General features: G+C 48.6%; 1 protein-coding gene across 1 annotated transcript in view; it reads left to right on the forward strand.

Annotated features, from left to right (window-relative positions):
• LOC148431113 (SID1 transmembrane family member 2-like) overlaps positions 1-25,095 on the forward strand; it is a gene marked incomplete at its 3' end in the record, with an annotated part of 66,294 nt that extends 41,199 nt beyond the window's left edge. The window contains exons 15-17 of the mRNA XM_088466332.1: positions 7,257-7,406; positions 16,017-16,097; positions 24,977-25,095. Of these exons, the coding sequence (XP_088322458.1) occupies positions 7,257-7,406; positions 16,017-16,097; positions 24,977-25,095 (350 nt within the window). The remainder of the gene's footprint in view (positions 1-7,256; positions 7,407-16,016; positions 16,098-24,976) is intronic.
• Positions 25,096-26,005: the final 910 nt, after the last annotated feature.

The following is a 26,005-nucleotide window of genomic DNA, read 5'->3' on the forward strand; positions in this document are numbered from 1 at the left end:
AATCCCACTACTTACTGTTGGGATTCTGAATGGGTGTCGGGATTCTGGCACCAGCATTCTGGGCACCGATAACCCGCGCACTCCGATTATCACTACATCCTGCCTGAGCAATAAGTAAATCCTCTATCTTCATCAGCGGGTCACTTGCTATCGGCCAATAACAGCAGTTCGCTATTGCTGACAACCATCATTCTCTTCACTACCTGTGCATTCTGACCACCCGCAAATAATACGCCTATCTCAGATGCATATGGTCTGTGTTTTGGTCAGCATGTGTCTGCTATTGTGCCTTTCCCTCCTCCATTCTACTTCTCCAAGTGCAAGTGGTCATAAGAGCCAGAATCACGTGAGTTATCATAGGCCTATATGTGCGTATTTCCATTTCTGGGCATGCTGTAATCCATTTCACATAAGATATGGGCCCTCATTCAGAGCCGTACGCTCTGAGCAGAGCGCACGCTCTGAATGAGGGCTGCCCTCCATAATTATGGAGCGTCCTCCTGGACGCTCGTATAGCTGTGGGTCACCACCCACAGCCTATACGAGCGTGCAGTTTGATGGCCGCGATGGTCTTGACCATCGCGACCATCGAAACTGCGAGCCGGAGCCTGCGGTTGAGGTTTTCAACCGCAAGGCCCGGAGTGATTTTGGCTCTATCAGAGCCAAAATCACTCCCACTGACATCACTAGTGATGTCAGTGGGCCGGCTTCTGACGGTAGGCGTTCCCTTAGGAACGCCCCCGGCACGCCCACCAAAGGGGGCGTGCTGTCAATCAACATCGACAGCACGCCCCCTTTGATCAGACACAACGAGCGAAGGAAAGTCCTTCGCTCGTCGCGTCTGGCGCATGCGCACGACGGAGCTCCCTCCGTCGTGCGCATGCTCAGTGCAGAACATCGACCCACTTGCGAGCGGACAGCCGCTCGCGAGTGGGTCTGAATCAGGCCCTAAGTTAGTATCCACTAATTCTTCAGTCCGTGCAGGGTCTTTGTGCAAAATCTGTTCAGCATCAATGTCAGAAAAACTCAGTGTTTCGTAATTGTCACATTCCAATAGAAATTATGTAAAATCTGTTTCCATTTCTATGTTAGCCATTATCACTGTCGATACGTCGATGAAACTATCACGATGAAGATATCACACACCACTCCCACTTGCATGTAACATGTGGATCCGCCACTAATGATAAGTATACTGCAAATGTCACTGAACAATGTCCAACAAATAGGTGCTACACTCACCACTACCTGTGTATGTCAAATACCGGCAGATAGATGTTGTCAACTTGAGGTAAATCGAACGACATCGGGTGCCTTGAGCGAAACCACCTTATATGGCCATGTGCCACTGCTAAGGTCGATCCAAATCCAAAGAAAAACAATCCTCCGGCACTCCTCCACGCTGTGTCTCTGGACACGTAGTCCGTCCTTGCTCCGGTGCCCTCCTTAGGAGGACAGCACCCCCAACGCACAATGCACCAAAAACAAAGGCGGCACTCGGAGACTGGAATAACGTATCACACCCTCAACAGAGGGACTTTATTGAGTCGATGTTTCGGGGTCTTCCGCCCCTTCCTCAGGACAACAGAATGACATATAACATACAAACACCTTATTTATACATTTCAACTTACCCCTAAATGGCGCCATGTCCACCTGAACTCCATCCAGCAACCGCACTTCCGGATACGGCGGCTCCGCAGAAACCGGAAGTGACGTCACCAGACCGGAGTCCGGAGTCATGGCAACCTAAGCCAACATCCCAATTAGCACCATGATACAACTGCGAAGAAATATCTTACATGGATTCATATACACACTACATGCGTTATTCGCATGTTTATTTTTTCGCAGTTGTATCATGGTGCTAATTGGGATGTTGGCTTAGGTTGCCATGACTCCGGACTCCGGACTGGTGACGTCACTTCCGGTTTCTGCGGAGCAGCCGTATCCGGAAGTGCGGTTGCTGGATGGAGTTCAGGTGGACATGGCGTCATTTAGGGGTAAGTTGAAATGTATAAATAAGGTGTTTGTATGTTATATGTCATTCTGTTGTCCTGAGGAAGGGGCGGAAGACCCCAAAACGTCGACTCAATAAAGTCCCTCTGTTGAGGGTGTGATACGTTATTCCAGTCTCCGAGTGCCGCCTTTGTTTTTGGTGCATTATATATATATATATATTTATATATATATATACTATATAAAATTTAAAATTTGTCCTTCTGTCTTTCTATACAAATCCACAGTTTACAAGCCAAGATAGTGAAATTTTACATACGAGCGTATTAAAACACGGCGGAGGCAACTAAAAAAATTTGAAATCGAAATTAATTACTGTTCATTTTTAATTAATTAAAAAACACAATTTTGGCATAGCATTCGCCCTCTACCGGTCAGGTACGGAATTAGAAAAGGATTTAGCTTATCTAATATTTTTTCTTTTCTGTTTCTACTATCTACTATATAAAAGCGAAAATTTTTCCTTCTGTCTTTCTATACAAATCCACAGTTTACAAGCCAAGACCTCTCATGGTTCTACACCTAAAACACCAAAGAATAATAAAAGCATTGTCCTGTTTGGTTTATTGTTAGATGCAGATTTGGACACCATTCTTCTTGGGCCATCTGCAAGGTCAATAATTTGATTTTATAACATGCATTTTGCTACATACTGAGGAATTATGGAATTTTATTCTGTAGCATATAATCTAAGTCTCTGAACATCATTCACTATGGCTCTTGCGTGGAGTTTACAGTACCTTTTAAATGTTGTATGAATTTATAACCACTATTGATTAGGGATGAGCAGGTTCGGTTTTCAGAGAACCGAACCCACCAGAATTTTGGGGATCCGGGGTGATCCGAGCCAAGCTCGGATCGCCCTGCCTGCCCCGGATCCCTTACCTGAGGCAAAACCTCGCAATCCCGCTGACGGGTCGCGAGGTTTTGTATTGAGCGGGCTTAACGCTGATTGGCTGAGCGAGCCATCTGTCACGGCTCTCAGCCAATCAGCGTTAAGGCCATTTAATATGCACACAGGAAGCAAAAGAAGATGGCGCCCACCATCCCCCGCTGCCTGACACAGCCGGCACCCCCACTGGCAGGATCCCCCGCTGAAGAAACTGCCGGCACCCCTGCACTGCTGCCCCACGTACTGAGAACACTGTCGGTGACCCCCACACTGCCGGCACTCCCACACTGAGGACACCACCAGCACCCCTGCACTGCCGACACTGTCAGCACACATGCACTGAGGACACCGCTGCCCCTCCCGCTCTGCCGACACCGCCAGCACCCTGCATTGAGAACACCCCTGCACTGCCGACACAGTCAACAAACCTGCACTGAGGACACCGCTGGCACCCCCGCACTGCCGACATCGCCGGCACCCCTCACTTAGGACACTGCCAGCACTGCAGCACTGCCTTCCACATACTGAGGACAGCGTCAGCAACCCCTGCACTGCCGACACAGCCAGAAAACCTGCATTAAAGACACCGCTGGCACCCCCACACTGCCGACATCGCTGGTACCCTTCACTGAGGACACTGCCAGCACCACAGCACTGCCATTCCATGTACTGTGGACACCGCCAGCAACCCCCGCACTGCCGACACAGCCAGAAAACCTGCACTGAAGATACTGCTGGCACCCCCGCACTGCCGACATTGCCGGTACCCTTCACTGAGAACACTGCCAGCACCGCAGCACTGCCATCCCATGTACTGAGGGCACAGTTAGCAACCCCAGCACTGCCAACACTGCCGGCACTCCCACACTGAGGACACCACCGGCACCCCTGCACTGCCGACACTCTCAGCACACATGCAATGAGGACACCGCTGGCACCCCTGCTTTGCCGACACCACCGGCACCCTGCACTAAGGACACTGCCAGCACCCCCGCACTACTGCCCCACGGATTGAGGACTCCATCAGCGACCCTGAACTGCCGCTACTCCCACACCGAGGGCATCCCTGCACAGCTGACACAGTCAGCACTCCTGCACTGAGGACATCGCTGGCACCCCCGCTCTGCCAACACTGCCGGCACTATTCACTCAGTAAACTGCCAGGGCCACCACTCTGCCAACACCACCACACTGACGGCACTTCCGCATTGAGGACACCACTGGCACTCTCGCATTGAGGACACCGCCAGCACCCCGCACTACCGACACTGCTGTCACAGTAAGTGCACTATTGGTGTATCTAACCCACACTGTATAACACACTCTATCTGTGTTGGAACTTGGAAGCTGAACTGCCACATGTTAGTGCCGCCCACTGTGTCGCTTAGCTTAGTCAGCCAGCTAGCTGGATGCAACCTTTTTGCCTTAACTAGATGAAAATAATAATATTGTGAGGTGGTCAAAATTGATTGGAAATGACTGGAAATAAATGTTATTGAGGTTAATAATACTGTAGGAACAAAAACAGGCCCATTTTATGTGATTTTAGCTGTTTTTATGATATTTTAAGAAAAAATCCAGATTCAAAAACAAAACCGAAAAACAAAACACAAAGGAAAAAAATCCAAAACCAGATTCAGATCCAAAACCAAGGGGAGATCCAAAACCAAAACACGAGGGTCGGCGCACATCTCTACTATTGATATTAACCCAGGCTTATTAAGAGTCTGAATATGGTAAAAATTGCTCTCTGCATCCATGAGGAGATATCCATCTTATTTAGAATCAGGCCCATAAAGATGGCAACTATACTGGGATACAAAAACGCAGCTCTGCAGCACAAATTTTTATTTATACTTGTTCGTGCATGGGCTTACACAACTAGATGGTGTCAACAGTGGTGACAAAACTTTTTAGTCTACCTCCTTGGTTGCTGGACCGCATTATGGAACGCACAGAGGCTCCTTCCGGTTCATTCCTTTGTCAGCCCCTGAAGGGTAAAACAGATAGGATGAATTTTATACCCCGTGGAGACCCTGAATGCCGGAAACAGCTGCAGAAGGACCTGGAAGTAGTTGCTGTACATTTCATAGTGCGATCCAGCAACCAGGAAGTATACAGTCATCCTGGTATCACAGCAACAGAAGCTCTTGACCGTGTTTACACTGTACATCCAACAAATTTTGAATGCTTCTATCTCCGAAGTTTGCTTTACACCGTTACAGGTCCTACTTCCTTCGAAGACCTTAGGACTGTGGATGGGGAAGTTTGTCACACTTTTTGTGAGGCCTGCCTAAGGAGAGGTTTGTTTTAGGATGATGTGTAAACAAACATTCTTAAAATCCCGGGCAATACCGGGTACTACAGCTAGTACACATATATATTGTTTTAATCCCGCACCAGTGATATTTTAATTATCACAATCAGTGGGTTATGTGTTCATCAATTACTCATTTTATAATTCATCAACTCAATATGTTAGATATTTCTTTTAGCTGAGGTGCCACCTATCACTCCATGATATATTAATATAGACCACACAAAGAAAAAGAGAGTGTTTAATATGGTGCACTCATTATTCACATAACTCTCGTATATATATATATATATATATATATATATATATATATATATATATATATATATATATATATATATATATATATATAGGTCAATAAAGTTGTTAAAAACTGTTCTTTATTAGTTTCTTGTTAAAAATGTATATATATTTCCAGAGTTCCACATTTAAGGGGAAATATTTAAATTTACATAGATTAACACAATGAAAGAAAAAAATAATAATGTGTAAAGGGAGAAAATATAGACAGTGTATTAAAACTGTATCTCAATACCGCTAGTTATTATTATCTATCGCTCAATGGAATTGGCTTCCAATATTGTTTGGTTTATAATATTATCGTGTAAACTACCTGTCAAATACAGGTTTATTCTCCATATACCATTTGTAATAATGAATGACGAAATATGAATAGGATTGAGGAGTGTTAAGATTATTAGTTTTTTACTGACAGTGTGTTTGAATGACAGCCTTGTTGCTGGGTAAATTGAGTATTAGTTTGGATGTGATCAGCTGCTTCCAAGGGCCAGTCATAAGGTTTGGGGGAGTGGTTATAGTGGAGTATATATTGGAGCCTGTGGTCCTTGGGATCAGCCTCTTTGAAAGAAATTTTGAAAAGCTAAGTACCAGTGCCCCTGTGCTATAGCCTAAACAGCTTAATTTTCTTCCCCCCTTGTTCTACATGCCTCGCCCACGCCGCTCTGCTCCCCCACCCCGTCAGCTGGCTGATTATGCTAGCCCCCTCAGCTTGCCCCCTGCGCGTCCGCGCCCCCCCTTTCCCCACCTGTGCTGTCCCCGCGTCCTCCTTCCCCCCCCACCTCACCTCTGATACAGCCGTCCTCCCCGTCGGCTCCCCCTCCTCCCGTGCACGCTGGTGCGGCTGCACCAGCGCCTCATGCGGGTCCCGCTACCCCGGCGGAGGTTGTGCCCTCGGCAACCTCCCCGGGCCGACTCACCCCTCACGCGGCTCCGGTGGGAGCGTCCGATGGACGCTCCTCGCCGTCCCACAGCAGTCACGCGGCGGCTGGCACTTCCGCTGCGCCAGCGGGGGCGCGAGTGCTTGCCTCTCCCGCTGGTTACTCTGCATTGGGCCCGCCGGCGGTTAGCGTCGCGGGTCACGTGGGGTCATTAGGCTTCGGTCCCCGGGGAGCGGGGGGTCCCGCTGGCCTGGTCTGCACGTCGGGCCCGGCGGCCATCTTAACCCCGGCGGCCATTTTGAGCAGCACCCCTGGGTCAATCAGCCCCATGATTAGTCAACCTGCCCAATTTTGGCCTAGTCAAGCTGTCCCTTCCACCTATCAGAATCCATGGTTCCCCGCCAACAGTGCCCCACCTCCCATTTATAATGCGCCCCCCTTGTCAGTCGGCTCATCCTGGGGTCAGGCTTCATGGAGCTCCGGGCCGGCCCCCCCGTTTATCCCTCCACCTCAGTTGTGTCCTCTCCACCTTTTTATCCCAACTACTCTGGGGCCACTTTTGGACCTTACCCTTTCTCAGGTTTTCATCCGCAGCTTTATTTCCCTTATTTGCCAATTTCGCAGCAAAGCGCATCATCGGCTCCCATGCCGATGCTACCTTCCGCATCGCCTGTCATGTACAGTCAAACCTCCACCAGTTTGTCCACGACGCCCGACTTCACGCTGGTGCCTCCTGCTCGTCTGTTAGCCGCGCCTGCACCCCTTCCACCTACGCCCGGCATTCCCACCCCCCCCGCGCAGACGGTAGTGACTTCCAGTCCTGTTGTTCACCAGTCTACCCCGGTTGCAGATAATCGAAGGGCGATCGAGGCTCCTTCAAGCGAAGCATTCACTGTTGCAGCAGCTGATCCGGTGTGCGCGGAGAAAGGGACGACAGGCGAGTCTTCGGCCACGACGAATGAGCAAGTCGAGGGAGCTGTTCCTGGTCCATCTGGTGCTGGTGAGCATGAGTCTTCTTGTTCGTCTATGTCTGACTCCTCCTCTTCTTCTCATTCTTCTGGTTCCCCTGCGCGCCCGCGTAAAATAGCCAGAATGGTTGCCAGGCGTTTAGCCAAGAAGTCAGTGAGTACAGCTGCACAGGGCGTTAGTGTGGAGCTAGCTACAGTGGCGGCAGGGGCTGATTCAGTGCATTGTGCGAACACCGCCGTTCTTCGCGGCCTGCGAAAGAGTGTGAGGGGGAGAATTCGTAAAGGTAAATTTGTCGACTTCTTTACGCTTACCGAAGATATGAAAAAGGCTTTTGGTCAGGCTAAGAAGGCGGGGGGTATGGGCGAGGAGGCTTTCTGTAGTTTCACCAGTTGGTTGAAGGGCATGCTGGTATTTGCGGCGTGCTATTTGGAGACGCGAGCGGATGAACATGTAAACATAGTGAGATATATTTTTTTAGTGCTAGACATGTTTGTCCGTTCGCGGGCCTTGGCATGGCGGGAATACGACATGCAATTTAGAAGAAAGCATGATGGCAGCAAGATTATTCCGTTCGGAGCAAAAGACGTAGAGGTGTGGTTAGAGGTGTCGCAGCAGCGTCGGCCCCCTTTGGACGGGATGCATCCTCGCAAGGGTTATGCTAGTGGTAGGACGGGGGTGACGGGAGTTATGAAGGGCAAATGTTTTGCTTTCAACGACTCCCGGTGTACACGGGGGTCGTCCTGTCGTTTTCGTCACTCCTGTCTTCTCTGCGGGGGGGAACATCCAGCCAAAGATTGCCGTAGAGGGTCTGCTAGTGCCACCCAGGATCGTGCAGGGTCAAAAGGAGCTGGTTAAGGCTCATTCGCCTATTTGTTTAGCTGCACTAGCTCGCTGGTTGGTTCTATATCCTCATAAGGAGGACGCTTCTTTTTTGTTAGAAGGTTTTTCGTTCGGTTTTTCTCTGCCAATATTGGGTCCTTTATGGGTCCGGTCTCCCCGTAACTTGCGCTCGGCCAGGGACTACCCAGAAGTTGTGCAAGCGAAAGTTAGGGCCGAGGTGCTGCTGGGGAGGATGGAGGGTCCTTTCCCTGTTCCTCCATTGCAGGATCTTTGTATCTCTCCGGTAGGTGTGGTACCCAAGAAGGCCCCTGGGAAGTTTCGTTTGATCCAACACCTATCATATCCTGATGGGCATTCGGTGAACGACGCCATTCCTGATAGTTTTTGTAGAGTGAAATATCAAAGTTTTGACGAAGTCTTAGGTTTAGTGCGCAGTTTTGGGCAGGGCGCGCTGCTGGCTAAGTTAGACATTGAGTCAGCCTTCCGTTTATTGCCGTTGCACCCAGACGCTATGCAGTTTATGGGATTCAAACTAGAGTCAGGTTACTTTGTTGACAAATGTTTGCCTATGGGTTGTGCGGTTTCCTGTGCCTATTTTGAGAAATTCAGCTCTTTTCTACACTGGTGTGTTCATGCCGGCACAGGACAAGCGGGCGTGGCACACTATTTGGATGACTTTCTCTTCATAGGTCCAGGGGAGAGCGACGTCTGTGCAGACCTCCTGTTTTCCGCTCAAGCTCTGTTTCGCATTTTAGGGGTTCCCATTGCGCAAGATAAGACGGAGGGTCCCATTTCTTGTCTGTCGTACTTGGGAATTGAGATAGACACGGTTACGGGTTGTTGTAGGTTACCAAGCGACAAAGTGGTTAGATTGTTAGAACAGATTGCGGGTTGTTTAGCAGTGGACACGGTAAGATTACGTGGAGTTCAGTCACTGCTGGGTTCCTTTAATTTTGCTTGTCGCATAATTCCCATGGGCAGGGTTTTCTGTAGGAAATTGGAGAGGGCCACTGCTGGGTCGAGACAGCCGCATCATCATATTCGTTTGTCGTCAGAGATTAAGCAAGATCTTCGGGTTTGGACCAAGTTTCTGGTTCATTTCAATGGCGAACGTATTTGGCCAGCGCCTCCAGTGGCAAATGGGTCATTGCAACTGTATACTGATGCGGCTGGATCATCTGGTTTTGGGGCTTTTTTCAATGGGGAATGGTGCGCTACTGCTTGGCCTTTAGTTTGGCGCGACGAAGGCTTAACTAGTAATTTGTTGCTCTTGGAACTGTTCCCAATTGTCGTTGCTGTGGAACTCTGGTCAGCGCGTCTGAGTAACCGGCATGTAATTTTTTGGTGCGACAATTTGGGGGTGGTGCATGCCATTAACAACCAGCGATCGTCCTCTCCGTTAGTTTTGCGTTTGCTTCGTCATTTAATTTTGCACTGTTTAGAGGCTAACATACGTTTTAGAGCTCGTCATGTACCGGGTGTTGTTAACGAGATTGCAGACGCATTGTCTCGTTTTCAATTTGAACGTTTTCGGGCGCTTGCACCGTCTGCTTCTGCTGTTGGTTTGACATGCCCCCCGTTTGTGTGGCAGATCATCAGGCCGGCTTAGAGGCTTTGGCGATGCAATCGCTCGCTCCATCAACTCTCCGCAAATACTCGGCCGCATGGCGGGATTGGAGCAGTCACTGCGCGCGCCAAGATTCGGAGGGTAAGTCTCCGAAGGAGTTGCTGTCATCCTTTGTGTGGGAGAGATATCAGCAGGGGAGGTCCAGGGCCTACGTGGCGTCGGCGCTTGCGGGAGTCTCTTTTTTTTGCAAACTAAAAGGTTTGCTTGACCCAACCAGGTCTTTTCTTCTTGCTAAGGCTCTAAAAGGTTGGGCTAGGCAGGCTCCTGCTCGCGCCGATTCCCGTCGGCCGGTGGACACCCAGCTTTTGGCAGCATTGCTTAAGGTTATGGAGAAGGTAGCTTCTGATGCGTTTGAGGCTGCTCTTTTTCGTTTAGCTTTTTCTGCTGCGTTTTTTGGAGCTTTCAGGGTTAGCGAATTAGTGGCAGTTAATAGTTTATCTGAGTCCTCCGGGTTGTTGTATAAGGACATTGTTTTTAGAGATGCGGCGGTGCTTTGTAAGCTCCGTCTCTCTAAAACGGATCAGTCAGGTAGGGGTAAATGGGTCACGCTTGCACAGCAGCAGGATCGCAATATTTGCCCAGTTCATTTAGCATCGCAATACATGTTGGTGCGCCCAGTTGGGGGGATTCAGTGGTTGGTTCATGCGGATGCTAAGCCTCTCACAAAGTTTCAGTTCACTGCGTTATTTAAGCGAAGTTTAATAGAATTGGGCTTAGATCATACAGATTATGGCACCCATTCCTTTCGAATAGGGGCAGCCACTTGTGCAGCGCTTGCAGGGGCATCTCCTTCGGATATTCAAAAGGTGGGGCGTTGGAAGTCAGGGTGTTATAAGAAGTATGTTCGCTGCGACAAGTTGTAGGTGCGCACCCTGCGATAACCTGAAAACGTTGTTTACCTGCCAATCTTTGAACGTTTAGCGTTCAACAATTGGGGGTGTGAGGGGATTTTTTAATTTTCCTCCCGTTAGCCATGATCTGGCCCAATTTGGTTCACGAGTAGGTTTTTGGTTTTTTCTTCTTCACTTGGGTTCCTGTTTCCCCCTTTTTTGGCATCCCTGCTAGTTAGTTGCTCTGTTTTGTTCTAAGTTGTGTCGTTTTTGATCCAGGTTGGGTGTGGTTTCTCATGTTAGGGTTTCTTCTTTTACAGTGTTGACAAAAGAAGACGGGCAGGTGTGGTTGGTTGGCCACTCCTACATTTTTTGGGCGGAAAAACATGTCTCGGGTCGGACTAGTGGCTTGCCAATTGGTAGTCGGAAAGTGCGTTGGATTGGAGTGAGAGGTTTGCGAGTGGACGGTGTTTTGGCACTGATTGTTTCTGCGGTGGCAAAATGGGGAATGCCCGAATGGCTGGTGCTTCACATTGGTGGCAATGATGTCGGTCAGCTGACAGGCGTGGGTTTAATCGTGAGTCTGCGTGAGATTGTGGATTCGATTCGTACAAAATGGCCATCCATTCAGATTGTGTGGTCAGAGATGACACCCCGCTTGACGTGGAGAGGAGTGCGAAAGTTTGGGGCATTGGAAAGAACACGGAGAAAGGTGAACGTGGCAGTGTCTAAGCATGTCGTGTCGATAGGTGGCTTGGTGGTGCGTCATGGCTTTTTCGAGGGTGATCTTGTACGTTTCTTTCGTCATGATGGCGTGCATTTGAACGGCCTGGGTATGAATCTTTTTGTTCAGGATTTGTTTTCGTTTCTTGGTTAGTTCTTTTGGGTGGCGGGCCAGTCTCTATTAGGGCCTGGCTTTGGCGGGAGTACGCTGCAGCTCAGTGGTTTTATGGGACGCAAGATAACTGTGGGAGCACTTGCTCTCGATGTACAAGGCGGATTTGTCCTGCTCCGCACGGGGGGACCCGGGCGTTTTTGCACGAAACGCCTCCGATTGGCCCAGGAGGGAAGTGAGACCCTCACGGTTTAAGTGCGTCTGAAAGGGGGAATGGTTTAGGCGTTCCCTGAGTATTTTGGAGTAAGTTAAAAAGCTAGAACTGAGTCTGCAGCGTCTCTTTGCCACCCTGGTTAGGTTAATTGATTCAATTATAAATAAAAGCTGTGACCTTTTTTAGCCAAGCTATGATGTCTGTGTCTTTATTTGTAGTTAAGATTAAATAAGCTAATCAAGGTTGATAAGTTTGGAAGTTATAAACGTATGTAATTCTTAACCAAATGATCCTGCACTGAATAAATTTCCCTGTAGTTATGGTTGTGTCATAAATTGTTGCTTTCTCAGTAATATGTATCAATTTCACTGGAAGCAGTATAGCTATTGTTACAATAGTAACAGTTGCTGCCTATTCCTATAGGAGTGTAAACAGAGGGTTGATGATCAGTAAGTTCAGTTGCTATGTCTGATCATATTCCCTTTACATATTACTGAGAATGGACATTTCAGCTGGCGTATCTATTTCCTCCGATTTCCCTGCTGCCTCGGGTCCTTCGGACATTCAAGCAGGACGGGGGCACGCTTCTGCTGGTGGCTCCGGCTTGGCCCAGATGTCCTTGGTACTCCGATCCTCGGAGCCTCTCCATCGATGCTCCATTCCCTCTGCCTCAACGTCGGGACCTGTTGTCTCAGGGGCCTTTACCCAGACCTGGGTCGTCTGTCTTTGACGGCGTGGCTCTTGAGACATCCGTCTTAAGGTCCCCGAGGTTTTTCCAGCTCAGTCATCAGCCCGATGCTAGAGGCGCGCAAGCCTGCTTCCACCAGGATTTACCACAGAGTGTGGCATACTTATTTTCGGTCGTGTGAGTCCAGAAACTACGATCCTCAGGCATTTCGAGTTTCTAGGGTTTTGGCGTTCCTTCAGTCTGGTTTGGACCAATGCTTACGCCTAGCTTCTTTGAAAGTTCATGTGCCTGCACTATCTGTGTGGTTCCAGCCCGCTACTCTGCCAGGGTGTTCTCAGAATTCAGCCTCCCTTTGTTCCTCCAGTGGCTCCTTGGGATTTGGCAGTGGTGCTTCGGGCCCTACAGGGTCCTCCATTTGAACCGCTTGAGTGGTTGACGGTTAAGACTGTTGACCGCTTGAGTGGTTGATGGTTAAGACTGTTTTTCTCCTGGCGATTGCTTCGGCCAGGAGGGTGTCAGAATTGGGGGCACTTTCCTGTCGTCCTCCTTTTCTGATTTTTCACCAGGACAGGGCGGTGCTTCGCACTCGACCGGGGTTTCTACCTAAAGTGGTTTCCAAGTTCCACTTAATCAGGAAATTGTTGTGCCGGCATTTCGGTCACCTGATCTCTCCGCTGGGGAGGCTTCCTTAGATGTTGTCCATGCCCTCAAAGTTTATGTGGACCGGATTAGTTCCATTCGGTAGTCAGATTCCTTGTTCATCCTCTCTGCTTTTCACAAAAGGGGTTGGCCTGCCGGCAAACAAACTTTGGCCCGTTGGCTTCGTTTGGATATTTGTGAGGCTTATGCACAGGAGGGTTTGCCTGTTCCAACCTCTGTTAAGGCTCATTCTACTCGGTCTGTGGGTCCCTCGTGGCCAGCTAGCCATAGCGCCTTGGCTGCTCAGCTCTGTAAGGCGGCCAAGTGGTCTTCCATCCAGACCTTTCTGAGGTTCTATGCTTTTGACACCATCGCATCTCAGGATGCATCCTTCGGGCACCGGATTCTTCTTTCAGCACAGGAGCGTCCCTGCCCTTAGTTGAACTGCTTTGGGACATCCCCAAGGTCAGCCCTGTGGACCCCCTATGGACCCTAAAGTAGAAAACAAGAGATATGGTAAGAACTTACCTTTGTTATCTCTGTTTCTACGAAGCTCATAGGGTCCACGGTGCGCCCGCCCTGACACACCTGGCTTCATATGGGCTATGTGGCTGGCCACCGGTTTTCTGTCTCCCTTTTTGTGAGTATGGTTCTTGTGTGTTCCAGTCTTCCTTCTCTCTGTTTTTCCTCCTCCGGCCTTGGTGCCTGTGGCTCGGGGGCGGGGTATAGAGGAGTATGGACCCAGTGCATCCTGGGAGCAGCAAAAGCTTTAACTGCGTGGTGCCCGTGGATCCAGATCATGCTATACCCCAAGATCAACCCTGTGGACCCTATGGACTTTGTAGAAACAGAGATAACAAAGGTAAGTTCTTACCATATCTCTTGTTTGTTTTTTTTTAACAGCCTTACTCCTGGAGGAATACAAGGCCTGATTCAGACCCGCTCGCAAGCGCATAGCGCTCGCAAGTGGGTCGATGGTGGGCCAGTTCGCACAAGCGGCGTGCGCACTGTGCATGCGCAAGTCCCTGAGCGAGCGCAAAAAGCACTCGCTCCGGTGCTTGCAACAAACGGGTTGACTGTCGATGTTGATCACCAGACATCGGGCATGTTTTAACAAAAAGTGTTCCACGTCCCTTGCCCGGGGTGGACTCTTTACTTGTCTTCAGTACACACTACTGTCCTTTATTTGTACAGTTACAGTCACAGATACCCATCTAGTTCACTTTTTATGTGCATTTTGTGTACTTGTGTGAAATTTTTTTATGTTACTGTATTTATTATACGTATACAATGAAATGGATTTGCACCAGATGGTTTATCCAAGGAGCAATTTGCTCCTTTTTTTGCTCTTACTCTTTACTGTGTACCGGGCCCCACAGTTGGAGAAAGTTAAATGTTCACAGATCCTAATACAGTTGTTATTCTGCTCCTGCTATTTAAACAACAAAGCACCTGGTTGAATGGTACCTGTTCATATTAATCTCAGGAGGCAAACTGAGAATACAGTGTTACATCTCATAATGGCTTCTTCTCTCATGTGATTAAACATTTAACATAGTAGGGAAAGTATAAATAATTTCAGTGTGTGAAATCTCAATACAAATAGGACCTTTCATAAACCTTGTCCAATTTGCAGTAACAGGAGTGGCCTCGGTATCCGATCTAAAGATCTACAGTAAAAAGGCAGACAATGTCTAGATAGACACCAGATGATAGACAGTCAAAAGGTCGACATGCATATTGTCGACATGAAAATGGTCGACACATGATTTTGTGTTTTTCTACTTTATTTTATTTTTAAAAGGGTTAGGCACTTACCTCAATGGTTAGGGTTAGGCACTAGAAGGGACGGTTAGGGTCACGCACCTACCCTGGCGGTAAGGGTCAGGCACCTACCCCGACGGTAAGGGTTAGGCACCAAGGGGAGGGTTAGGGTGAAGATTAGGGTTAGAAAAAGTGTTGACCATTTTCATGTCGACCATATTCATGTCGACCTTTTGTCCCTGTCGATCTATTGCCTGGCTAACATCTGGTGTTTATCTAGACATTGTTTACCTTTTTACTGTAGATCTTTCAATCCACAACCGTGGCCTCACCAATTTCTGTTAAGCTGGTGCACACTGCATAATGTTGCAGCAGTCCTGGATGCTTAGTCAGCTGTTCCCTCCCTCGGTGTGACAGACCATATATAATTTTCACATAAACATTAATGTACAAAGGATAAAGCACCTGTCTTATTACCTGATAGGGGTTTCTCTTGGTTACCAAAGGTTAGTGCATGGTGACAGCTAATTCTGGGAGAGCAGTATACCTTTTACTATAATGATTCGACCACAGGATCACGGGTTACCTTTTAAAATCTGTGGATTGTCGCTCACTGAACCTTAGCAGTTGGACAAGTGATGTTTCCATTTGAAAATTTACAGAAAAGTCATGTGAAAATGAATCCTAATTGTGTTTAATGATTGGATCGATGTTTCAGTAGAATAGAAGGTTGCTCAGTTGATTTTCGCCTTCCAAGCGTTTGCCACGTGCTCACGTTTAGTAATGACAGGTCTTTTTTGCAATGTTTTTGCATTGTGACGCTGTGGTTACATTCTCTGTTGCAGTCTTTGAATGGTGCAGATTTCCTGATTTCTGTCAGGAAAGGGATGTAGTTAGCATGGCCTTTAAAATCTTGACAAGCAGAAGGGAGACAAAGTAATATTGATAGCTAGTACTGTGTTGAACATCTTCATCAGTTTCAGAAGTCTAAACATGAAGGTAAAGCCTCAGTGGTTAAATTGGTTATTCCGACACAGTCACAACACTGTGCCCCCTTTGCTGTCGACATTTTAGCTGTCTGTCAGCTAAGCCGAACTCACTTTCAATAGTGCTATAAACCTTTCTGACCTAGAAACTTTGACGTTTCTTTAATCTATCTCCATCAATTTTCTCAATAATATATATGTTTCCCTCCATTGCACAGATGAGAACAGTTCAGTTGCCAGTCCAGAGGATGTTACGGACAGTCTGGTGTCATCAGCCGAGGTCCCATACACTAATATGGGTAACTATGAGTGTATGTTCGTATGTGTGTGTGTGTGTGATGGTTTTGTATTTACATGATTTGTATCTAAATAAAAATTTAATATTTCTAATGAATGCAAGTACATTTTTAAGTCCCTTTTACATACAGAAGTTGGTCAAATCTATAGTATAATTTACTTTCGCACGGTTTTTTTTCTAAATAACTGGGCCCGTGATTAACCACTGGTTAAACAGTTCTACTATAATTGGCCAACGGGCGCTCTGGTTAAACACAGCTATTCCTGGTACTGACCCATATTGGCTTACAATGGGGAAGATTTAATTGAACACAAGTTACCATCAGCGGCACACGTTTCGCGTTTCCCCACCTTTCTACTTCAGGGTCCATAGGGGTCCACAGGGTGGCCTTGGGGTATAGGTGATGCAGAGTCATCCGGGCACCTTACACAGTAAATTTTTCTCCCAGGATGCATTGGGTCTCCCTCTGCATTGGGTGACCCCAGGGCCAGAGGCATCTCAGTTTCGTTGGGTGCCCGGCCTGAGTCGGGTCATTGAACACGCAGTGGGGCTGTTGTTGAACAGCCCCTGAAGATTGAATTTAAAAGATGGTTTCTTTTAGTACAGACAGCGCAGACAGTCCAGTGGACATCCACACTGCCGATTCGTCACCCCGCCGGTGCTGGTACTGATCCGGGGATCTCGGTGGGCCTCCGGGTGTTGGCTAGCAGGGACCACGGAGGATCCCTGGACTGCGGCCGGACACTATGGGAAAGCAGGTAAGCAACACGTACCGTGGTGGTGCACGCCAAATCGCAGTCTCTTTTTCCTACAGGGCTGAGGACTCCCTGGGGATGACAGAGAATTGGAGCCAGGCACTTCCACTTGGCCACCAGGGATGTCGGGCTGGAGTTCTGCAGAACACTCCAGCGTCCCAGGGGTTAATTGCTTGCCAGGGGAGGCAGCCTTCCTTGTTTTACAGCCGGCTCTTCCCCGCTGCACAGCAGCTCGCCTTTCCGCCGCGGTCTGGCCGGGCTATGTCAGCTTCCCTCTTCCGGATCTGCCCCCTCAGAGTTCTTTGGCGGCCATTTTCTCCTGGCTGTTAGTCGCAGATCTCAGCAGGCATTGCGGTGTCCTGGTCCCCCTACATACCTCTCCTCCTGGTTGTGGTCAGCGTATGTAGCGCTTTTGTCCTACTAAACGCTAAGTCTGTGTAGCTGAATAGTAAGTGCCATTACGTGCAGGTGTTATATTTCTGCATTGTCTGTGACTGTATGCTAGCGCTGTCTGTCTGAGTTTCACTTTCTGAACTGTCAGCCATTTTACTGTCCCTGTGCTTACTCTGTCTTTCTGAGCTCTAGCACTGGTGTTGTAGGGGTGCGACTTCGCAGTCTGTGACTTCTGCGCAGTCACATCCACTAGATTGGTATCCTCGTCACTATGTCTGGCAGTGAGAGTGATATGCCAAATTTTGCTCCTGCTCGGCTGTTCTGTAAAACATGTACAGCGGAGTTAGGGGTGGGAGACATAACGTCCGAGGAATTATGTTTGAGGTGTTATACCCCTCTACGGCTTTTGCCACTCCGCAGGAGCCGCCATGGCAGTGCTTTGCAAAAGCATTGACAGCCATTGCAGAGTGCTTAGCAGGCCCTCCTGTGTTTCCACCCATTCGGGCTTACACAGCAGCAACTCATGCCCGCTCAGAACCCGCTGCAACCGGCTATGCCCATGCAGGTGTGTTCCCCCCGGTGGGTTAAATCCAAGTCCAAAATCTATATTCTGGGTCTGATACAGGCTGTGAGAGCAGCCTTAATTATAGTGAAGGATAAGCCACCTGCACCTAAGTCTAATCATGCCTTTTTCAAGGATGAAATAGTGACTGCTTCTATATTTCCTTTGTCTGACCAACTGGTGGATCACTTGGAGGTCGCATGAAAAACACCAAGGAAGCGTTACCAGCCGCAGAAGCGACTGTCCTATGCTTATCCTTTTGCTGAGGATTATTTTATCAAATGGGAGACTCCACTATCGGTGGATTCCCATGTTACGTGGTTGGTAAAGAGCGCAACACTGCCTGTCTTCCATGTCATCCCTGAAGGATTCTACAGATAGGAAGGTTGAGGTTTGCCTAAAATCCATTTATTCCCTCTCGGGGGCCGCGTGCAGACAAGCTATGGCTATCTGCTGGGTGGCTCGGGCCATGGAATGTTGGGCTAACACCCTGGAAAAATCCTTGGTCCCAAATGCTACCAGGGAACAGCTGAATCTTGTAGAAAACCTCTGGGATTCTGCTACCTATATTGATGAGGCAGCATTGGATGTTAGCTTACTAAATGCCAGGATTTCCTCTGCGGCCATTGTGGCTCGCCACTCTCTGTGGCTCGTTATTGGAGGGCAGATGCAGACTCCAAGAAAGGATTGGAATGTTTGCCTTATGACGGTAAAGTCTTCTTTGGTCCTGATTTGGATAAGATTGTGAATACCTTAGCGGCTGCTAAGTCGGCTTGTCTGCTTTCTGCTCCGGCCTCTTCGGGGGCTCGGACTCTGGGCCTGATTCAGAGCTGAACGCTCTGACCAGAGCGCTCGCTCTGAATCAGGGCCCTCCTACCTGTTTTTGGAGCGTCCTCATGGACGCTCGCATAGCTGTGGGTTACCACCCACAGCTTATGCAAGCGTCCATGATGATGGTCGCGATGGTCAAAGACCATTGCGACCATCGGGCTTGCGACGAGACCCTGCAGTAGGGTCTCGCTGCCGCAAGCCCAGGAGTGATTTTGGCTCTATCAGAGCCAAAGTCACTCCCACTGACATCATTACGCCTCTGTCTGGCCGCCACGCCCCCAGCACGCCCACCAAAGGGGGCGTGCTGTCAGTCACCATCGACAGCACGCCCCCTTTGGTGCGAGACTCCGAGCGACGTACTTCTCGTCGCTCGCCGGGTCTCGTGCATGCGCACGACGGAGCTCCCTCCATCGTGCGCATGCGCATTCGCCAAACATTGACCCGCTTGCGAGCGAACTTCCCTCGCGAGCGGGTCTGAATGACCCCCTCTGTCCTTTCGGACATATCCGGCCCCAGGTAAGGTTAGAACTCAGGACCTCATTCTCTGAATGAGGTCCTCAGTTCTTTCCTAGGCTGTCCACCATCAAAAAATCTACCAAGCCAAAGAAACAACCTTGGAGTACCAGAGGGGGTGGGAGGCCGACTACTTCAGTTCGCCCAGTGCTGGTGTCAAACTACCACAGATTTCTGGGTGAAGGAAGTTGTCTCTCTGGGGTACGCCCTCTCCTTCCGCAGAAGGCCTCCCCATCAGTCCTTTTGCACAGGACTTCCACAAAACACGGAAAAGGCCTTGGCTATTCAAGAGGTGGTACAATCCATGCTGCAGGCCGGGGTCATTGTATCATTACAGTTGTCCCAAAAAGGCACAGGTGGTTGTTCCAGCCTTTTTCTGGTCCAAAAGCCAAACTGTTCTTACCGACCTATCCTCAATCTCAAATCCTTGAACAAATGCCTCAGGGTACCTCGGTTCAGGATGGAAACTCTACGTTCAATTATACTGGCTATGGAACCTGGGGATTTTATGGTGTCTGGATATTCAGGATGCATACCTGCATATTCTGATTGCTTCAACTCACCAATGTTTTCTCAGGTTTGCTGTGTCACAACAACATTTCCAGTTTCGGTCTCTGCCGTTTGGCCACTCTACTGCACCTCGGGTGTTTACAAAAATCATGGCGGTAATGGCAGCCCATCTGCGACTGCAAGGGGTCCGCCTGTCACCATACCTGGACAACCTCTTACTACTAGCAGGGTCTCCAGAGGTGCTTCACCAACACCTGCAGCTGACGATATCTGTACTCCAGGTACGCGGGTGGTTAATCAATTGGAAGAAGTCCTCCCTGATTCTGTCTCAAGGGATGCTCCATCTGGGAGCTCTGTTGGATTCCGAACAGCAGAGGATCTTTCTGACTGCAGAAAAGATCTCCACCTTGCAGGCACAAGTACGCAGATGTCTCCACAGTCACCAAGTGTCTATACACTCAGCCAAACAGTTACTGGGATCCATGGTGTTGATGTTTGACATGGTGGAATATGCCCAGTTTCATTCCCACCTCTGCAGAACTTGATTCTCTCCAAGTGGGACGGATTACCCCATCATTTACGGACTCAAATTATGGTGCTTTTTCCGGAGGTGCGCCTATCTCTGTCTTGGTGGCTGCAGATGGCCTACCTCACCAGGGGGTATCCCTTTTGGATCTCAGACTGGGTCCTTCTGATGACGGACGCCAGTCTCTGGGGTTGGGGCGCAGTGACAGGTCCACACTCCTTTCAGGGGCATTGGACAGCAGAGGAGTCTTCTCTACCAATAAACATATTATAACTTCGGGAAGTTTTCAGGGCCCGGCAACAAGCCAGGCTACTACTTCACGGAAAGCCTGTGCAAATTCAATCAGACAACGCCATGACAGTGGCTTACATAAACCGTCAAGGAGGAACTCTTAAGTCAGGCGGCAATGACAGAGGTGTCCCGCATTCTGACATGGGCGGAAGGCCTTCTGCCAGCCATATCGGCAGTGTTCATTCCAGGAGTACTGAATTGGGAAGCGGACTTCCTCAGCCATCACGATGTGCATCCTGGGATATGGTCTCTTCACCAAGACGTGTTTCAGCTCCTAGTGGACAAGTGGGGCCTTCCAGATGTCGACCTCATGGCCTCTCGACTAAATCACAAACTGCCACTGTATGGGTCCAGGACGAGACGCCAAGGCTCTCTTGGTAGATGCTCTGGCAGTCAAGTGGACCTTCCAGTTTGTATACCTGTTCCCTCCAATCTCCGATTGCTTCAAGAGGGAGGCACTGTCCTGCTGGTGGCTCCAGCGTGGCCCAGACGTCACTGGTACTCAGATCTTCAGAGTCTCTCCATCGACACTCCATTGCCCAACTTTTGGACCTGTTGTCTCAAGGTCCTTGCCTTTACCTGGATCTGGGTCATCTGTCTTTGATGGCATGGCTCTTGAGACATCCCTCTTAAAGTCCAAGGGTTTTTCCGGCTCTGTGTTTAACACCATGCTCAGAGCACGAAAATCTGCCTCTACCAGAATTTACCACAGGGTGTGGCATTCCTATTTTGAATGGTGTCATCCCAGAGATTACGACCCCAAGTGTTTCGGATATCCAGAGTTTTGGGTTTCTTACAGGCGGGTTTGGACCTTGGTCTCCGCCTTGCTTCCCTGAAGGTGCATGTCTCTGCACTTTCAGTGTGCTTCCAGCGAAGGATTGCTTCTCTTCCTGATATCCGCACTTTTCTTCAGGGGTCCTTCGCATACAGCCTCCCTTTGTCCCTCCTGTGGCGCCTTGGGATTTGGCTGTTGTCCTTTGGGGCCTCCAGGACCCTCCATTTGAACCCCTGGAATCGGTGATCTCAAATGGCTTTCTGCTAAAACAGTTTTTCTCCTGGCTATTGCTTCTGCCAAGCGAGTGTCAGATTTGGGGGCTCTCTCTTGCCGTTTCCCATTTCTGTTTTTTCATCATGACAGGACAGTGCTTAGTTGGTTTCCACATTACCACAGGCGTATCTAGTTTCCACATTAATGAGGAAATTCTTGCGCCGGCTTTTAATTCCCCAGACCTCTCGGCATGTGAGGCCTCATTGGATGTGGTGCATGCCCTCAAGATTTATGTGGACCGTAGTAGTTCTCTTTGTTTGTACTCTATGGTTTCCACAAGAAGGATTGGCCAGCCAATAAACAAACTTTGGCTAGATGGCTACGCATGGCGATTTCTGAGGCTTACACTCATGAGGGCTTTCCAGTCCCGCCCTCTGTTACTGCTCATTCTACTCGGTCTGTGGGTCCTTCATGGGCAGTTTGCCGTGGCGCCTCGGCTGTTCAGCTTTATAAGGCGGCCATGTCGTCTTCTGTCCAGACCTTTTTGAGGTATTACGCTTTTGATACCTTTGCCTCTCAGGATGGTTCCTTTGGGCAGCGAATTCTCCTCTCTGCGCAGAAGCATCCCCACCCTTGAAGGTACTGCTTTGGGACATCCCCAAGGTCACCCTGTGGACCCCTATGGACCCTGAAGTAGAAAATGAGAGATATGGTAAAAACTTACCTTTATCTCTCTTTCAACGAAGTCCATAGGGTCCACAGGGCACCCACCCTGACGCACCTGTGCTTCAGATGGGCTTCGCTCTGGTCACCGGTTTTCCGTCTCCTTCTGTGTGAGAATGTGATTCTTGAGTGATCCAGACTTTCTTCTCTCTCTTTTATCCTCCTCCAGCCTTTGGCTTACTATGAAACTGAAATGCCTCTGGCCCGGGGCGGGGTATACAGGGAGACTCAATGCATCCTGGGAGAAAAATTTACTGCGTAAGGTGCCTGGATGACTCTGCATCACCTATACCCAAAGGTCACCCTGTGGACCCTATGGACTTCGTAGAAAGAGAGATAACAAAGGTAAGTTCTTGCCATATCTATAATTTTTATGGTAGGGTGATTCTGCTCGCACATCCGTAGGATGGCAGCAAAATCGTCCTCTATTAGTTAACGCATGGAGGCCGCCATAGCAAACATGGAAACCTAGAAACATGAATTTGACGACAGATAATTACCACTTGGCCTATCTAGTCTGCCCTTGGCATCACTTGGCCCATCAGGTCTCGACCGCTTCTGCACTTGATTAAATATGCCCGTATATGGCGTTTTTGTAATTTAATTTTATTTTGTGTACATGATATATTAATACAATATTGTCCTAATAAATTCCCCAGTAAAATCATTTAAGTGTAATCTGTTCAGTATTTTTCCACTATATTTATACACTTTTTATTTTTAACACTTCTAGGCACCAATAAAACTCCCAAAACCTCTCTAACACAACATGAATAACTCTCAGTCACTTGTGTGCTTGAACACAATAACGAAAACCTAATATATGCCTGAGCGGGTTGGGTATGGGATGCTGGCGCTCGTGATCCCGCCCATCAGAATCCCGACGCCAGCATCCCGATAGGGTTAGGATACAGACATCTGTCAGTATGGTATCCTAACCCTCCCTCCCCGCACCCCAAACCTAACCCCACTACATACTTTCTGAGCCGGGATTCTGAATGGGTGTTGGCATCCCGCACGCTCAGATTAGGACTACATGCCGCCTGAGCAATAAGCAAATAATTTATCAGCGTCAACGGGTCATTCGTTACCAGCCAATAACAAGCACTTATCTTCACTATCGGTGCATTCTGACCATCTGCAAAAAATACGTCCATCTCAGATGCATATGGTCTGTGTTTTAGTCAGCATGTGCCTGCTATTGTGCCGCTAACTGTCCTCAGAATGTCTTTCCCTCTTCCATTCTACTTCTCCAAGTGCAGGTGGTCATAAGAGCCAGAATCACGTGAGTTATCATAGACCTATATGTGTGCGTTTCCATTTCTGGCATGATATAATCTATTTCACACAAGATATGGTATATAATCTTGCGTAGTACTCCCTTTGCATCAGCCCCGAAGTGTGTATAGTATTGTAACCGTAATCCTATAGTAGCATTATATTGGATGAGTTTTATCGCGAATGCAAGAGACAAGCTGACATAGGACCTCATTCAGACATGCTCGCAAGCGGGTCGATGGTGAGGCCCTGTGCACGCACAGCGGCCGCAGTGCGCATGCACTAGCCCTGGAGCGAGTGACAAATTCACTCGCTCCGGGGCTCGCTACAAAAGGGGCGGCTGTCGATGTTGATCGACAGCTCGCCCCGTTTTGTAGGCGGGGAGGGGGGGTGGCCGGACAAACGGAGGCGTTCCTGAAGGAATGTCTGCCGTTTGTAGGCGGCCCTACTGACATCAGCAGTGATGTCAGTTGGTAGCTTCCTGCTCTGGTAGAGCAGGAAGCTACCTGGGGCTTGCGGGAGACGAGACCCGACCCCAAGGGTCTCATCGCATGCCCCGATGGTCGCGATGGTCTCGACCATCGCGACCATGACCTGGTCACTCGCTAAAGCTGTGGGTGGCACCCATAGCTTAGCAAGCGGCCAGGAGGCCGGATTTTAAAGAAGAAGCGGCGCCCTCATTCAGAGCGAGCGCTCGCATTTTGCGAGCGGCTCTGAATGACGTCCATAGTGTAATGCAGCCAAGATCTATGTGTGATTCAAAAGAGGAACTGTAGGTGAGTAACGGGATGGATAATGTATGTAATGTACTGAACAGGGGGTACAGACAAGAGTGGTGTAGATGCAGAAACACTTTTTGACCTCTCTACATGGTAGTTCAGTAAGTTTAGGCACGAAGTTCACTGAGTACATTCTTCATATTTCACATTTATTGTAAATTCTATAAGCTAACAAAGCATTTACCTATGTAATAATTCTACAGTAAATGTTTGTCTTTTAGTTTTGTATTACAAAGCATCTTGTAGGTCTCTTTGCCTGGAAAGATCCTGTGTGGCTGTCTGATCTATGTTATCCTTCTGTATATTAGCGCTATTCCCAGTACTGGCCAAAGCTCACTATATGCACATCATATGATTACACAGAGCAGAATAGGCATGTATTCATGGTGGGGCCGATGGCTTTCAGGTGGGCCAAGTTCGTTACATCATGTGATTCTACAACAATATTTCTCAGTCCTGCTCTTCCAGGCCCTAGTACAGTACATTTCCACATATCCTGTGTGGAGGTCAGGTGCTAGCTATTTCCCCATTGATCCTGCGGACATGCCTGAAAAACATGCTCAGCTAGCAACTCCATGAGCTGAGGGACACTGGGCTGAACCAATCTCCCTCTAGTGTAAACAGTGAAAGGAATATAGGAGTGAATGTGAGTGGCAGTAGTGCATTTCCTGTGTGCGACACGTCCCTACGCTCTACAAGAAGAGATGGTAACTGGTGATGTCTCTCCACAGACAGATCTCTTAAGAATCTTGTGTCTAGTCCACGGTTGGAGTCGCTGAGTTCTGTAGAGGAGAATGATTACGACACACTGGCTGACGTAGAGTCTGATAAGAACGTTATCCGGACAAAGGTGAGCTGAGCGGGACCATGGTAAGAGAATGAAGTGGCAAACCCTGCCAGCTATGTTCTCACAGGTTGCACTTCTCTTGCAGTAAAAGCAGAAGTGCAGGTTCCTTTTACAAAAAAGTGTATTGTGGCCGATTTTCAAATTTTTTCATTTAGGATATTATGTTATTGCTTAATTATGGCTAAGTTTTCTGTGCACTGTTTTAGTATTAAGATAAAAATTAAATGAAGAATATGATATAAAAGAAAAAGGATTTCTGCTTATGGAAACCTGATTTGAATGCAGAGCATTTCTTTTTAATGCCTATAGCCGTGTTCATTCAGCCTCTCCCCCCTAACAGCTGAAACACTGATATCCAAGTATAGCCCCAGGGGAATGAGAGGAGCGCACTAAAAGTGCTCTGTCTACCCCGTTATGTCTTCAACAAGCTCAGGGGTACCCCCATTTCAAAGGGAATCCCCTCTTTGAAACCATGTGACCTTTTAGTGGTTATTGTCTGGAATCACCCAGTACTACAGAAATACTAATTGAGCCAAGGGATGGAGGTTAGTGCATGTAACGTACCTAATCAATGCCATCTGGGCACCTACTCACGCTTGGATACTCTTGTTGGAAGGGGAGAGTCCTCTCTTTCAAACAATATTCCTCTAGTTGTCTTATGGTCACCAGACAATGACACCCTACACTTTAAGTCTAGAGATGGGCGTTTCCATTGCTCAGATCTCCCCATCCTGACATCAGTAAACACTGGGGACCCCTCATTTGATGCGGTACTAATTGGTCGCTTGATATGTCTGGCCAGATATCGCAACCGGGCAGGCATTTAAATTTGCCCGAGCAGTTATCGCTGGTTCCTGCTGCCAGCGTAACAGGTTGGTTGATCAGTCACCTTACACACAGGCAGGTGTACATG

Source organism: Taudactylus pleione, unplaced genomic scaffold (assembly GCF_031769625.1).
Source record: "Taudactylus pleione unplaced genomic scaffold, aTauple2 ptg002847l, whole genome shotgun sequence".
NCBI lineage: Eukaryota > Metazoa > Chordata > Amphibia > Anura > Myobatrachidae > Taudactylus > Taudactylus pleione.